Source organism: Mauremys reevesii, linkage group 7, assembly GCF_016161935.1.
Source record: "Mauremys reevesii isolate NIE-2019 linkage group 7, ASM1616193v1, whole genome shotgun sequence".
Taxonomy (NCBI): domain Eukaryota; kingdom Metazoa; phylum Chordata; order Testudines; family Geoemydidae; genus Mauremys; species Mauremys reevesii.
The window spans coordinates 6,810,412-6,827,279 of NC_052629.1; the positions used below are offsets into that span (position 1 = coordinate 6,810,412).

The 16,868-nt window shown below is 47.6% G+C and overlaps 1 protein-coding gene across 10 annotated transcripts in view; it reads left to right on the forward strand.

Moving 5' to 3' along the window:
- The window catches only part of SORCS3 (sortilin related VPS10 domain containing receptor 3), a 522,792-nt gene that overhangs the window by 475,092 nt on the left and 30,832 nt on the right, over window positions 1-16,868 (forward strand). For all 10 annotated transcript variants that reach the window (XM_039481980.1, XM_039481984.1, XM_039481985.1 and 7 more), the window contains 3 exons: window positions 2,737-2,850; window positions 4,763-4,934; window positions 13,714-13,900. In XM_039481980.1, the coding sequence (XP_039337914.1) occupies window positions 2,737-2,850; window positions 4,763-4,934; window positions 13,714-13,900 (473 nt within the window). The remainder of the gene's footprint in view (window positions 1-2,736; window positions 2,851-4,762; window positions 4,935-13,713; window positions 13,901-16,868) is intronic.

Below are 16,868 nucleotides of genomic sequence, written 5' to 3' on the forward strand. Positions count from 1 at the left end.
CTCCAGACATCTTAAGTTGGGCATCCAAAGTCACCAGTCCGTTTTGGAAATCTTGGCCAATCCATATTTTACATGTAAGCTGAAGAGATCTGATTGGGAGTCATCAAGGGGCAATAGCTCAGTGGTTTGAGCATTGGCTTGCTAAATCCAGGGTTGTGAGTTCAATCCTTGAGGGGGCCGTTTAGGGAACTGGGGTAAAAATCTGTATGGGGATTGGTCCTGCTTTGAGCAGGTGGTTGGACTAGATGACCTCCTGAGGTCCCTTCTAACCCTGATATTCTAAGATGCTTGGAACTCCATCTTGTCCTTATGACTTAGTCACTATTCATGGCAAGACCACAGTTATAGATGAAAGCACATGGGTTCGCTAACTGCGTGTGGACAGATACAATGAGGATGTAGCTGTGGCTACCTACATTCAGACATAATCATTTTAAAAATCAAACTCTTGCCTTGTGCAGAAGCAGTGGAACTGAGAAGTGTTATTAAAATACATGCTGGTATTTCCCACCCCCTCCGGTTCTTTATTTACTCTGTCAAGAAAGGAAAGACAGAGAAGCAGTTGGACTTGATTATTTCCCTAACTTATGCAAACCCTGGGGCTTGCAAGCGGGAAGGTGGGCAGCATGTGAGATTTTAATATACAATTACCAGAAGTTAATGAACGAGCCCACAGCCTTCGGGGCATACAGCAATGTTGTCTTTAATTTTATTAAATATTTATGCAGCTCTTTTCTTCTTTTGGGCAGAGTACGGCTCCTCCTGAACATTTTTAATTACGCAGTCACTGCCAGGCATTCTTTACTGTGCCAGGCTGACCCTCTGAGAATGATTAAATGGAACGTTGCGACAAAGAGCGTTAGGGAATTTCTGAACCTTTTCATGCAGCTTGGAAATCTCTGTCCTCCAAAGAATACTGGCAGCAGTGAGGCTGCACAGTTAATTCATCTTGCTAAAACCCTTCTATGAAGCTTTCCGTTCAGACTCTGGCATGCTTGTGGATAAAACCAAGAGCATCGCAGGGCGTGTGGAGCCTTCGTCATGTCTGTGGTTCCGATAGCGCTGGAGTTTGTTGGCTTGTTGTGAGATGAACTTCGTGATCATTTTTTTATTCCTCCTCTTTATCTCAAAATCCCCACGTTAGCTCCAGCTAGCCAAAGAGGGAGGCCCAGAGGATTTGATCCAAAGCTCACCAAAACTAATGAAAAGACTCCCATTGACCTCTTTGCGCTTCTGATCGGCCTTGTGACTTCATCACTGGGAGGACAACTGGTGTGAGCTGGGTGTGTTTCCATCCCCTAAAGGTTCAGGGAGGGATCGGTGAGCTGGATTCCTCTCCCCCCCGAATGACAGTAAAGGTTTGTCTACACTGCAGCTGGGAGTGAGCCTCCCAGCCCAGATAGACAGACTCACTGTAGCAGGGCTCAAGCTAGCATGGTAAAAATAGCAGTGTGGATGTGGCAGCTTTCAAGCCACTCACCAGAGTCAAAGCTCGCCCGACCCCCAGAGTCTGAGCGCTGGTGGTACGCTCTGCAGGGAAGATGCACTTTCTGTTGTGTAATCATGAGCCTACCAGGGCAGTTCCAACTGTTTGTTTTAAGTGCTCTTTTGAACAGGCATCAGTCATGTCCTTGTTTGCTCGTTAGCCCTGTCACTGTTCAGGCATGCTGTTCATCTTTATTCCTCGGCTAATCAGTCAAGATCGGCTCCCGGCACTTTGCGTTTTGTGCGACGCTTCCCTGTCGCGAATATGGCGAGATCCTGGGACGTGGCTTGGTTCATGGAATCAAAGGAAATGCAAAAAATTAAATGGCTACAGGTTTAGTTAAGCTCGAAGTGAATCCGATTTTCTTCCTCTCTTGTCACCACATGGAACAAAAAGCTTCCAAAGTTGTGCAATGCTTACTGTTCGGCAAAGCTTTCTGGGGCTGCATTCTTCCCTATTCTGTATGGCCCATCGAAAGGGTCTCCCATGCTTCCAGTTTCAGTGTTCAGTGCTGCTTGGCATAGCCTCCCTAATTTGGGCACTCACTAGGGTCCCGTTCAGCAAAGCACTTAACCATGTGTTTAAATCCATTCCAATATTCTTAATGCCCAACAAAGTCAATGGGGCTTAAGCTTGTGTGTTGCAGAATTTGGATGGACTTAAGCATGCATTTAAAGTTAAGCATACATTTAACAGCTTTGCCGAATCAGTTACTCTGGGTTTACTTCGCCGTGAGTCAAGACTCCTTCTGACACCCCTGGGAGTTTTGATCAAGAATGGACACAGTGAAATCCGAGTAAGGCATCCAGGTTTGGATACTTATTGATGGACTAGAAGGCAGGATGAGAAGAAAGAACAGCCCTTCTCCTGTTCCCCCCCCATCAGTAGCACGGCTTGTCAAAACCCCCACATTTTCTCTTCCACTATGGTCATTAAAAATAAAGCTTGTTTTTTCAGAAAAAAGAAGTTAGCTCAAATTTCCCAGCCAGCTCTAGTAAATAGGTGATTCCCGAAGATTGTGGTGACCCATGGCACATAGAATCTTAGAACTTGTAGGGACCTCAAGAGGTCATCTAGTCCATCCCAATGCACTAGGGCACAGTTAAGTATACCTGGACCATCCCGGACAAGTGCGTGTCTGACCTGTTCTTAACCACCAATACTGGGGATTCCACAGCCTCTTTAGATAAACAGTTCCAGTGCTTAATTATTATGATCTGATGCTCCTCATTACCTTTCTGTTTCCATAGTGACTATGGCTATGAAAGGCACAATAACAACCAGTGCATGCCAGCTTTCTGGTTCAACCCATCCTCCTTGCCAAAAGACTGCAGTCTTGGCCAGAGCTACCTGAACAGCACTGGGTAAGTAAGTCCAGCTGGCTCTCGCTTTTGGTGACCTTGTGGTATTTACGGTAAGTCTAGACCATTAGCGTTATCTCTACTCTGCCTGGCGGGTTTCCAGCCTTATTTGCGAGTTGCTTTTTTGCAGCCTCGTCTATATGGAATTGTGCCTCATTCCTCAGGCACTGAGAAAAGTCCATTAACATAAGTGACATGTAGATATTTCATTGCTCTCAAGTGATATATGATCCTGGGAGCCCACACTTCATGCCACCACTGCTGCAAAATTAAAGTGAGAATCAAAATATCCATCTGAGTAGCTGCTGAACATGTAAATGGACACGCTCAGGGTATTTTCCGTGATTTTTCATATAATTTGTTTCTCTCTTACTGTTCTTATTTATAACAACTCTTTAGGAAGCTTGGATTTATGCTGTGCATCCTTACCCAATTTTTCCCACCTTCACCCTGTGTATTTAGTAGTTTGTTATTGTAGGGTTCCCATAGCACTGGGTCTGCACATACTGGTTTGTTACTGTGACATTCCTCATATTCTTAGGCTGCTTGTGCTTTGAGGGCTGACGTAGGGTTGCTCACGAGTACCAGGCTCTGCCCACTGGTCTGTTTTGGTAGGGTGGCTCCAGAATGTTGGGCTCCAAACGCTGGTTTGTTTTGATAGGGTTACTCTGGAATGCTGGGCTGCTGATGCTGGGTTGTTTTGGTAGGGTTGTTCCGGAACGTTGGGCTGCAGACGCTGGTTTGTTTTGGTAGGGTTGTTCTGGAACGTTGGACTGCAGATGTTGGTTTACTTTGGTAGGGTTGTTCCGGAACGTTGGGCTGCAGACGCTGGTTTACTTTGGTAGGGTTGTTCCGGAACATTGGGCTGCAGATGCTGGTTTGTTTTGGTAGGCTCAATCTGGACCACTGTACTGCAGTTACTGATTTGTTTTGGTAGGGTTGCTCCAGAACACCGGGCTGCAGATGCTGGTTTGTTTTGGTAGGGTTGTTCCGGAACGTTGGGCTGCAGATGCTGGTTTGTTTTGGTAGGGTTGTTCCGGAATGTTGGGCTGCAGATGCTGGTTTGTTTTGGTAGGGTCACTCCGAAATAGTGGGCGGCAGACACTGGTTTGTCATTTTAACATTCTTTGTGTGCCTCAGCAGATGTCGACTTGGAGGTCTGTTGTAGGGTTGCTCATGAGTGCCACGCCCTGCTCACAAATGCTGGCTGTTTCCTGGAGGTTTGCCAATGAAAGTTGGGCTACTGTAAGGCTGTGTTCATGGGTCTTAGGAAACCACTCCACGGGGAAAGATTATCACTAAAGTGGGCTGGCTGCAGCTGGGGGAGCCCCTGGCAGCAGGGATGCACTGGAGTGGGGAAGAGCTGCTGAAGTCCTGCTAACCTTCCCCGGTTCTGCGAGGCAATGACTAGGAGAGTCAATCTCCCGGAACAAGGCAACAAATTGCCAAGTGTCCTCACAGGAGCTAATCTCTTTGCTTTGCTTCTGAATGGAGCCAAGAGAAACCTGCTCCTTGAATCATTTAAAACTGAGCTGGACAAAGCTCCTGCCAAATCATTCAGGGTGCCTTGGAGCAGAATAGGAGCAGACACAGTGTAACGAAAGCATAACGAAATGCCATAATGCAGGAGACAGGGAGACGGAACAGGGAGCTGAATAGGCCTTCTCCAGCTTTCAAAGTGGTATGTAGAGAATCGGCTCAACAATATGAAACTGTTCTCACCAGTGAAGCCAGGGTCCCCGGAGACGGCTGGATCGTGATTTGTTTGGCTTCTGCGGATTAATAAAGCCTTTGAGTTTCTTTGATTTGAGGGGAGCATGTGGGCTGTCAGCCTGGGGCAGCTCTTTGGAATGTGTACGTTACAAAAATAAAACCTGCTCTCCCGAGCCCCACCTGAATTGTCCATGTTCCCCAGGTATCGGAGGATTGTGTCTAACAATTGCACGGACGGGCTGCGGGAGAAATACGTGGCCAGAGCGGAGCAGTGCCCCGGCAAAGCCCCGCGTGGGCTGCACATCCTCACCTCTGATGGCAAGCTGCTTGCCCAGCAAGGGCACAACACCACCTTCATCATCCTTATGGAAGAGGTAGGTCTCTGGGCTTGTTGGAGCACTGAAGTGCGGGCTGCCCCCTTCCTTTCATTTACTGGCTTCATCAGGAGAATGGCATTCAGGTGGCCAAACTTGAAGCCTTTCGCAGAAGGTGGGTGGAATGACGAACGTCCCAGTGCACGGAGGGCTGCAAAGCTCTACTAGTTATCGTGATACGGTGTCTGCTGGCTGGAGCAGCCTCGGCGCTGTCTAGCCCAAGCCTGTAGAAAGACATGCCAGGATAGGGCATAAGTGTAGGGGAAGATTTTCAGAGACACAAAGAGCGGTGAGATGCCCGAATCTCATTGATTTTCAATGGGAAATTGGGCTCCTTACTTCTGTTCACCTCTTTGAAAATCCAGCCATCAGCTGTTTCAGGTGGGCATAGAAATCCAGCTGAGACCGTCCCCCTTCTCTTCCTTCCTCTGAAACACTAGCCCAGTCTGAGGTTAGTACAGATGGCACCAGACAATACTTCTGTCTGTCATGGTCATAAGGAAGTCCCAGGTCAGAGTGATGCTGGGACTCCCCTCCTAGATCCCTGCACTATTGATACAAGCCCTGATTAAGAAAGTATACCTCTGGCTAGCTGCTGTTCCCCTCTGATACTATAGGGAGTGATGATGGCCATGTATTGTACTGCGATAGTGCCCAGGAGCCTCAGTCATGGACCATGGTTCTAGATGCTGTGCCAGAGACCAATGGACAATGCTAGCCTAGGTCGCGCTGCACAGTTCTGCAGCAGGTGGTGGATTCTGTGGCCAACCCCCCATCTGCTGGATAAGGGCGTTTCCTGGGGCCTCGACAGCAGTTGCAATAAAAGGACCTTTTGCCTGATGGCCTCCCTTGAGGATCCTAGAGAGATAATTGACCATGTTGCAAAAATCCCCATTGTGGTTGCAACTACCTAGTTCCCTGTCTGATGGTCTCAGCTTAGAGGGCAATGGCTGAATGGAGCACGAGAGGCTCAGCTACTCTCTCTCCCGTAGAGGGGCTCCCTGGAGATCAGAGTTGAGGGCGCAATGGAGAAATCTGTGTCTGGGCGGGTTTCACTGCCGCTGCTCATGATCTGTGGCTAAATAGAGGGGCCAGCTCACTGCCCTGCTTCTGGGTGGTTACACTGCTCAGGCAGCTACGCAGGGGCAGCTGGGGTATAGGTCTGGTATAGGGTAAAGCCAGGGCAGCTGGCTGTGTGCCATCCAGTCTGCCCCCAACACGCCTGGGCTTGCGGTTGTGACTGGAGAGGGCTGGGGGTAAGAGGGGGCAGGGCCAGAGATCACTGCCCTGTAGCCAGTCCCCGTCAGTGTAACAGCCCCTAAGGGGCTGGCCCTTGGGATCAGGAGAGCGTGATGTGCGACGTAGCACCACTTTCACCTCCCTCATTCAGATGCACCCAGGGGGAGCTTGATGTGGTTAAGGATTATGCCCGAGTGATCCAGTCCCCAGGGCACTCAGAGTGACATCTGGAATCACCGTGTTGCCAGGAGCCTCTGGCACGTGATTTGTCAGGATCTCTTGGAAATCACAGACCTTTGCTCTGATCCCCTTTGCCAACCTCCCATGGATAATCGATTGCTGTGGCTTACCCACTAATACCGCTCTGTATTCAGCAAGGAGGCCTTCGTTTGGGGTGCGTTTGTCCAGAAAACTTCACCACCAGGTAGTGGATTGACACAAAGCCTTGACAGGTCACCGATTCATGGCACGCTCGCAGGACAATTTTCAAAGGCATGTGTAGGGACATTAGGCACCCAAATCCCACGGAAATGGTATTTGGGGGCCGAAATCCATCAGGCTTCTTTAAAAATCCCAGCTGTATCCATTTTGGACAGTGCCATTTTGTGGATATCAAATATAATTTCCTTGTTAAAAATCTCCCAGCAGACATTGAATGTGCACGCAAGAAAGAAACGTGGGAAATTATCAAATGCCTTCCCCGTGTCACAATGACAGGGCAGATTGTGTAGATGGGATCAGAACGTAAGTGTTAATCATGCTTGGTAAAAGGAAAGAGAGAATTTGAGAAATCAGGCTTACCTGGCAATCTGTGTTCTGTTTGTTTATCTTTGTGCAGTTCACTCAGCTCAGACAAAAAACCCAGGTTGATCAGCTTCACTGTCTGTTTCTGGTCTATTTCGCTTTCCTGCTCTAATTCAATGCAGGTGTCTTTAGGTTTCCAAAGGACAGAGGGATGCTTTAATATTTTTTAAAGTAAAACTTTTGTCATTGATATCCTTTAGCCTAAATACCATGATTATGAATTATGTGCGCTACAGTGTCTTCTAAAGGCCCCAACCAAGATCAGGACCCATTGAGCCAGGAGCTGGACAAACACATAAAAAGAGACTGTCCCAGCCCCAAAGTGTTCACAGTCTTCACAGAAAAGGCAGAGGAGGGATAGGAAACAGTATTAGGGAGGTGAAATGATTTGCCCAAAGTCACTGGTTTAGTTGGGGATTGGTCCTGATTTAGTTGAGGATTGGTCCTGCTTTGAGCAGGGGGATGGACTAGATGACCTCCTGAGTGATTCTGTGGTGTCATTATAAGATCTGGGACCAGAAGCCATCTTCCCTGACTCCCAGTTCAGTGCCCTAGCTATGGTATCATGCTGTCTTCTAATACTTTTTTCTAACCTGATGGTTTTTTTAAGTATCCACATATTTTTCATTAAAAAAAATATAATGCAATGAAATGGTTCATTGTAGCCAGTCTGAGATGACAGGGTCTCTTTGCATAGATTCATATTCCTCCTGCTTCTGCACAATGGGAATTTCTTGTCTACCTGACTGATTCTTTTATCTGTTTAGATTTGACAAGGTATAAAGATTTGTAGAGACATTATTGAGTGGGAGTTCAGAAAAGAACAGACAATCTAAAAATTAGGACTCTAGTAGTAATTTATTAGGGAACTCGAGCGGAACAGCTGCAGATAAAGAATGATAAACAGACAGGAATAAGGTTGCAGGCAAGGTAGTTGAAGAGTTGTGTTGGCACAAGGTTTCAGGGATTGAAGGATCTGGTGAATAAACAGATAGGTAGGGTTAAGCTATTGAAAAGGGATCAGATTATAACATTTTAGGCACAGGGCACCGGAGCTATCTACTGTTACTAGAGGTGATCAAAATGTGTCCATTGAAACATTTTACTAATAAAAAATGGATTTTCAATTAAATGTAAATTTTCATGACAAAAATTCTGTTATGGAGAATTTTTCTTGGGAGTTTTTTTTAGGTAAAATCAAAAAGGTTTCAGTTTTAAACAAAAAAAGTCAGTTTTGTGTTTTTTTGACAGAAACCTGAAAACCGTAGAGAAAAAAAATCAGAGAAAACAAAGAAATTTTCATTTTCCTCAGCTCTGATAATTACAAAACTTGAGCTTCTCTCTAGTTTTCAAGCCAGAAGTATGTTTGACAGGGCTTTAAAAAATACTAATGCTTGTGTGTGTGTGTGCGCGCGCGTGTGTGATTGTGCATGTGTTAGTTATGTGCTTGGCTTCATGTGTTATAACAGTGTGCCAGCTCCTGAGATGGGGTTAGTGTGTAGCTCCGTTCAAGTTGGTGGACAACACAAGACGATGATCTGATCCAATGGCCCTGTGCTCAGTTACCAGTGACTTCTATTTTGTCTATTTCTGGGTGTCCTGAACATGCTAGTATGAATGGCTGGACCTAAGCTCATCCATTAGGAGCTGAAGGTTGTTCTTCCAAAAGGTAATTTTCCTAGATTTATGGTGGATCTTGGATTTCACCCTATTGCGTAGCAGGGTGTTAAAAGATCTCCATGCTGGTAATCCTACAATAAGCACATGGTGGTGGGTTTTATATATTGAAGGTATATATAGCTTTGTTATATTTTTATTAATTTAGTTCTGGATTGTGACTTAGATTGTACAGTTAAGCAATAAGGAAGAAGGAAGAAGAATACACTCCCACATGAGCTCCCTGGACCTAGGGTCCGGGCACACACAAGTGAGCATAGGTCTGAGTCTCTTTGTTGGTTTGCTGAAGTAGGTGGGAATGGAGTAAGTGAGCCCCGGGTCCCCCTGCCACTCTGCACCAGGTGGGAGCTGTGCCACTGAAATCAGCTCCCTACCATTGCAGCCTTCGCTCTGGTACTGCAAGGTAAGGACAGAGCTGCTCAGCTGCAGGTTTTTATTGCTAGCAAACTGAAAAGACAAGAACAAGCCTGAGCAAATCTTAGGACTCTGCATATTTATTCCTAGATGGTAAAAATATGTAAATATATAAAGGTATGGGTGGAAATCCTGGCCCAATTGAAATCAATGGGAGTTTGGTATTGATTTCAGTGAGGCCAAGATTTCACCCATTCTCTGCACGCTTGTGGGCTTCTGACAAATTGCCAGTGCAGCCGTCGATCTGGAAAACTTTCCCAGCTGAACTCCAGTGAGGAAGAGCTGCCAAGGTATCTTATAGGTAACCCCCATTTCCACCGATTCCCGCTGCCCGTCAGCTGCCCCTTGCATTCCACTGACCGAGTTGCAAGTGTTACGGCAGGCCACTACCACATTCCCATTGAGCTGTGTACAGGACCAACGCTATAGAAAGTGCCTCTTGATTATATCTGGAGACCAATGATTTTTATCCATTTGAAATGCCTCCACTTCATTTCCGCTTTAATTTATATTCATAAACCCATTGTACGTGGGGCAAGCAGCCACCTTTCGATATTCCAAATACCAGTCCGCAGCAAAGGAAATGGGGAAAGGCGGATTAGCGCTATCGCTGGCTCTGCATTAAAGAGCGAGGCCAGTAATTGGGTGGAAGGATCATCTGCTACTGTTTAGCTATTAGAAATCTGTTCCCTAATCTCCATATCAAAACCTTCCCTTTGTAGGAAGGGGAGGGGGGAAAAAAAACAACAAACAAACCAAAAACCCGGCCACCAATCAATAAGGAAAACAAAAAGAAAATGACATGGACGAGCATGGAACTCCAGAGATGGGTGATGGAGTTTTCGCCCAGAGGTCACCAGGACTGAATCCAGACCAGCTCTGTTTTCTGCCATACGTTCAGTGGCATCCCTGTGAAATGAGTTTGTAGGCTCAGTGCAGGCCCACACAGAGAAGTCTTGTAGCATTTAACAGGCCGTAGTGAATTCATAGATTCCCAGGTCAGAAGGGGACACTGCGATCATCTAGGTCAGAGGTGGGCAAACTATGGTCTGTGGGCCACATCTGACCCGTGGGACCATCCTGTCCGGCCCTTGAGCTCCCGCCTGGGGAGGCTAGTCCCCTGCTTTCCCCCCTCTCCCTCAGTCTCAGCGCGCCATGCAGCCAGAGCTCTGAGCGGCGGGGCTGCGAGCTCCTGCCGGGCAGTGCGGCTGCGAGAGCCACCGACCTGCCCCAGTGCTCTAGGCTGCGCGGCGGCACGGCTGGCTCCCACCAGGCAGTGTGGCTGCCAGTCCTGGTGCTCTGAGTGGCATGGTAAGGGAGCAGGGAGAGGGAGGGTTGGATAAGGGGCATGGGATCCTGGGAGGTGGTCTGGGGACAGGGTGCAGGGGTGGTTGGATAGGTGTGGGATCCAGGGGGGGCAGTTAGGGGCAGGGGGTCCCAGGAGGGGATGGTCAGGGGACAAGGACGGGGGGAGTTGGATGGGTCGGTGGTTCTGAGGGGGGCAGTCAGGGGGCGGGAAGTGGGAGGGGGCAGATAGGGGGCGGGGGCCAGGCTGTCTACGGAGGCACAGCCTTCCCTACTCAGCCTTCCATACTGTTTTGGAACCCCGATGTGGCCCTCAGGACAAAAAGTTTGCCCACCCCTGATCTAGTCTGACCTGCTGTATAACACAGGCCAGAGAACTTCCCCAGAATAATTCCTAGAGCTGATTGTTTAGAAAAAAAATCCAACCTTGATTCAAAACCTTCCTTTAGTAACCTTTCTATCCAATTTTTGAAATGTCCTGGAGAGTACAACAGAGCATTCTGTAGGGTGACCAGATGTCCCAATTTTATAGGGACAGTCCCAATTTTGGGGTCTTTTTCTTATATAGGCTCCTATTACCCACCCACCCCCATCCCGATTTTTCACATTTGCTGTCTGGTCACCCTAGCATTCTGTCCTTGCTAAAGAATTCTATAGGATGGTTTAAGAGCGTCCTATTCACCTTCTTCTAAATCCTGTGGGTTTTATAGCACTCAGTTACATTTCTACAGAAGCCTGTTGGCTTCTTCCCTGTCAAATTCAATAGGACTTTTCCATGTTCCATGAGAACAAAGGTGAAATGCAAGCCCCATTGAAGTCAATGGCAAAACTCCCCTTTGATTTCAATGGGGCCAGGATTTCCACCCAAGTGTCATCCTCGCAAAAGCTTCATGCATGCACAGCGTCCTGGCTCTTTGTCCCAGCAGAGAGGCCGTGGATGGAATGGACCTGACTGCTAAGTTATACAAGGCAGAGCTACATTGGCTGGGAAGAAGCTAACATGGTCACTGTCTGTGCTGTGGAAGAGATTCCACTCCCCGGCGCTGTCAGTCCAGCTCTGACCGTCACTACGTAAAAGGAAGTTGTAACGGTAGGGAAAGATTTGTCCCGGAGCCTGAGTGGACATGCTGCTGTGTCATTGACTTTGTCCACCTTTTGTTGTGTTTCCTAAGCCACTTTCCAGTTGATTGGCTGCTCCCTCTGCAGAGGATCAGGGGGAAAGGGGGGGTGTTGATGATCAAACCTTTTTTGGTGGATGAGGACAAGGGAACTGGCTAAGTCTTCCTGATTCTCTGCTTCAGACTCAGTGCAGGTTAGCGCATCCTGAGTGCTGCTCTAGCTTGCTTCAGGTAGTTATGGTCTCCAAAGGACCACCTATCACCTCCAGGCAATGCTCCTCTCTGCCCCCAGTGCACTCTGAGGGCTGCAGGGAGGGAGCCAGCCGTCTCAGCTTTAAGCCTGTTGGGGATGCTATCACACTGGGGGGCATCCCAAGCAGGGAATTATGGAAGGCTTCTGTTCCCTTCGTGCCACGTGACCTGCGCAGAGAGAGCAGATCAGAGCGGAAAATCTACCACTGAATCTGGTTGTTATTGTGGGAAGCTATCCCTGTTTTGCACAGCAAATGCAAAATGGTGCTTTTAATCACCTGGCCTCTTTGGGGTTTAATGCAACCCTGCGACTATGGTAGTTTATTCCAGTGAAGTCCGAGGGAGGGAGGTGGCTTGGAGAAGTATTAACTGGGTCTGAGCTGCATGGTAGTTTCCCTCCACTAATTAGACCAGCATGTAGTGGATCTACATCATTAGCCTTGATCCTGACCCTGCACATTGTAGCACGTGGGAGTTTTGCTGTTGACTTGCGTGGGAGCAGGCTGTTTACAGCAGCTCATGAAAGCAAGTTAAACTCAGGAGCAGTGGTTGATCTTGAGCTGGAATCTCTCTCCTCTCTCTGAATAGATATAGAGATAGAATCTGTTTGATTTCTGGAGTGGAGCATCCCAGGGATGTACTCAGACATTCTCTCTCTTTTACCGACTTTCCCAATCCAAACTGGATGCGATTGGAATCCTTATCACCTTAAAGAAAGGATTTCGGGCCGTGAGTGCTTATCTGCACAGAGAGCTACACAGATTTAATGGAAGGGGTGATTTTAAACTGACGTAGTTAAATCGGTGAAGAACGCCATGTGGACGCTTTTATTTTCGTTTAAAGCAGGCTTATTTTGATTTAACCAGAAACAAATTTAAAAATAAACCACTTTGGGTCTGTCTTCACTGCAGTTAACTCGGGCGCTTCCCTGCGTTTTAGCCCAAACCTCCCTACCATCCACACAGCAAAACCTTTGACCTGGGTTTGTAGGTGCTCCAATTTCAGGCTAGCTCACCCAGTTGAGGGCAGAGGTTAGAACCCAGGCCCTGGTTTAACTGAGGGTGGAACCTGTCCACTTTGCAGCGAGGATGCTGGCTAGGTCACTCAAGTGCTGACAGTCCTCCAATGCCCTCCCCACAGTTCCCTCCAAAGGCCAGACAAGTTCTCCCACAATTGACACAGTTGACTGGGAAAGAATCCTAGAGTATCTCAGCACAAAGAACCATGGGATATGTCTCCCCAGACACACCTGGGTGAGTGTAGAAACAATGAGGATGCAGTAGCATGGGAAGGGCTTTGCTGTGACCGCATTCATGCCAGGGTTAGGCTAACCTGGGTTCTCAGACCCAGGTGCTGATCACGTGGGTTAGCTGTTCAGTGAAAACATACCCTCTGAGACCAAACTAACAGGGGTTCGAAACTGTTTAACTGACCTGCTTTAAAAACTGATTTAAATGAAACCATTGCAGTAGACAAAGCCTAAGACTCTGGGATTTCTTGTCTGCTGCTGGTCACTCATTTGTACTCCCTCCTCTTCTTGTATGCAGTGCACTCCAGAAGCACCTGGAAGGTGCTCCTAGCTAGTCCTTCAGCAGAGACGTAACCTGCCATCTATGCAGCTCCTCCCATCTCAACTGCCCCCAATATAGACACATCTCGGGTGCCCCATAAGCAGCACTGTAGTGGCGTTCTGCACCCTTGAACCACTGGTTCAGGAGTGGGAGGATAACACCTGCTTGCACCTCTTAATGTCCAGGTTGTTCTGGGCATTGCTGATATATAATAGTTATAATATAGGAGCTGGGCTGGCTCTGGCTGTGTTTGGGGGCATTGCAGCATTTGGCAGCGATCGTTTTGCCATGTGCCGGGGTTGTCTTCGCACTAACAAAGTGAAGCTGAGCAGCGGGATGGAGAGTAACATCAATCACCCTTATCAGCCCACTTCCTAACCACAGTGCTCTCTGTTGCAGGGCGATCTCCAGAGGACAAACATCCAGCTGGATTTCGGAGATGGTATTGCCATGTCCTATGCTAATTTCAGCCCCATAGAAGAGGGCATCAGGCACGTTTATAAGAGCGCTGGGATCTTTCAGGTGACGGCCTATGCGGAAAACAGCCTGGGCTCCGACACTGCTGTCCTCTTCCTACATGTGGTCTGTAAGTTGATGTCAGTGCTAAACTCTAAGGGTGAAATTCTGGCCTCATTGAGGCTAATGGAAAAACTCCCATTTACTTCAGTGAGGCCAGTCACCCTAGGAAATTTCTCATCCCGGCCTGTATACATGGCTCACAGTTCATGCAGTCCCAGCCCTTTAAGTAGCATCCTGACCTGCAGGATGAATTTCACCATGTTCTTCTAAAAGAAGATTCTCCGTTCACATATGCAATGAGGGATTTTAAAGGGTCAGCTTTGTATGCAGAGGATAGATGAACATACTTCAGACAGCAGGAATCAATCCCTCAAAACACAACTCAAACCTTTCCTTAGGGTTTGAAAAACTGCAGGTAGTTTTAGCTACTGTTTGTGATAGTTATATTTCATTCTCATGTGCTGCCGCACTTTGTGGTTCTGGACAGTCCTGAAAAAGATAAAACACCACAAGATTGGTTTATTTCATCAGTATCTCCAACTTAGCAGAAAATGCTACATAGCTCACAAATGAACCAGGTCTCACCAGTCTTCCCATCAGTTTCTAGACCAAATAGATGTGGACAAGCTTCTGGAGAAGCAATATAAATGCCCAGAAATACACACTGCCTTGGCTTGGCTTATTGCTGTTATGAAGTAGATCCATAAAAATACACTGCAAGAAAAAATTAAATAATTTTACCACCTCTCGTGATTTTATTGCAAATCTCATGATTAGAGCTGGTTGGAAATTTTCCATCAGAATGATTTTTCGACAGAAAAAGTGGTTTCAATGAACTCAAAATGTTCCGTGGACAAGATTTTTCGATTTTCCATCAGGCAGATCAAAATAAAATACCTTGTTACGCATTCCTTCAACATGAGTTGAATCCTTTCAGTTTGTTAAACTGCACCAAAACATTTGGTTTCAAGTCAATTCAACATTTAACTGCATCAACATAAGATGATGTGGTGCCCTTGGGAGTTGTAATTTGGGTCCTTTGTGCCTCCATTCTCTCCTGTGGACTTCTTGGCTGATCTGCATCTCCCATGATGCACCTCAGTCTCACTTCATTGAGCCATGTGGTGCATCATGGGCTATGTAGTCCACCCAGAGTGCCTGGCACTGAGGGAAGAATGAGGCAAAATCAATTGAATGCTGATAGTCTTCCAATGCCCTTCCCCACAATTCCTCCCAAAGGGCACACAGGTTCTCCCACAATTGACACAGTTGACTGGGAAGAAATCCTGGCGCCTCTCAGCACAAAGAACCATGGGATATGTCCCCCCCAGACACACATGGGCGAGTGTAGAAAGAGTGAGGACGCAGTAACATGAGTAGGGCTTTTTTGTGGGCATGCTCACACCTGAGCTACGCTAACTTGGCTACTCACACCCAGGTGTGGATCACTGGGGTTAGCTGTTCAGTGAAAATATACCTTCTGAGACCAAACTAACAGGGGTTCGCTACAGTTTAACTGAACTGTTTTAACACATACAGAGGCAGATACAGTTTAAAGTTGAACTGACTCAAAACAAAACATTTCAACGTTTCTGAATCAAAATGGTTTGGAACTTTTCATGTTAGAAAAAGTTTTGTTATTTTAGTATGTCTCAATATGGGACAAAAACAAATATAGAAATATTGGGCTTTTCAGTGGGACAGAAATCCTGATTTCTATGATTCTCTGCTCTTGATATTGCTCTTTTCTGAAATCCCCAATTCCTAAAGTGACGTGACCATGTTAAAATCTCAACTTTCATTTTGAAATGAAGTAAGTTTCTAGGCCTCATGGCTTCAAGAAAAGCTTGAAAATGAGAGCCAAGCATATTCTAATGGCTCAGAAATCAGAAGAAAAATAAAACAAATTCCAAATATATTATTCGTTTTTATTATCCTGATCTTTGGGTCTGTGACTCATGATTTTTGAATGTTTGGGGCGGGCAATGCTGATTAAATATCACAAAGCCATTAGGCCTGGAACATTTTCTGGAGCATTAATAATATGTGAATTCTTAAATAGTGCTTTTCATTTTTAATGTATTTGACAAACGTTAGCTATTTTATCCTCACAAATGCGAGTGAAGGAGGTAACTATCATTAACCCCATTTTATACATTGGAAAGCTGAGATCCAGACTAATTAAGTGACTTTCTTAATGCCACAGAAGAGAGTGAATAACCCAGGATAGGAATGCAGGAGATCGGAGTGTTCTGTCCTGTGCTTGGACCATTAGGCCACCTAGTCTGAGAGCTCCTGTTGCAGTCACTGCTATACCCTTTAATCCAAGTTCCTGATGGAAGTTCATGAAGCTCAACTATCTTCACCCTCAGCCTGCAAATACACCTTCTCTCCCTCCTGCGTTTCATTTGCTGCACTCCCCGAGGGGTACACTTGTCTAAAAAGTTTCCAAATGGCAAGAGCCAGTGGAGAGGATTGGTTTTAAACTCCAAGCTAGGTGTGTGAAAGAGTAAAAATGTGCCTTGAATCTTGTACCATGCTTGTAATTCCTTCAGAATCAATCACAACTGCATTTAACCCAAGCCTGTGTGGTGGGCCCAGCCCCCCAGGCCAGCTGGCGTGGCAAGGGCCCCCCTGGGGGGGGGCCGGGGGCCTGGGGCTCCCCCTCCCAGTGAGCCCTAGGCCCTTGGGCCCAGCTGGGCTGCCACCCCTCTGGGCCTGGCCCTCCCTCTTTAAATAGCCAGGCCCCTGGCCCCCCTTTTACCCCCCCCCTTGGCCCCCTCCTTTAAAGGGCCCCTGGGCCCAGGGCTCCAGGGCTGGCATGGCAGGGCGGGGGAGCGAGCGATCCCCGGCAGGTGGGGCCCTGGGGAGGGGAGGGGGCTGGGAGGGGAGGAGGGGCGTAGGGGGGGGTAGAGGACCCACTGGAGGAGGGGCCCCCACCCACCCCCCGCCCCCCACCCTCCCCCCACCCCCGCCCCCCCCGCACCAGCCAGCCTGCCCAGCCCTGCCCCCCTGCCTGCAGCCCAGCCTGCCCT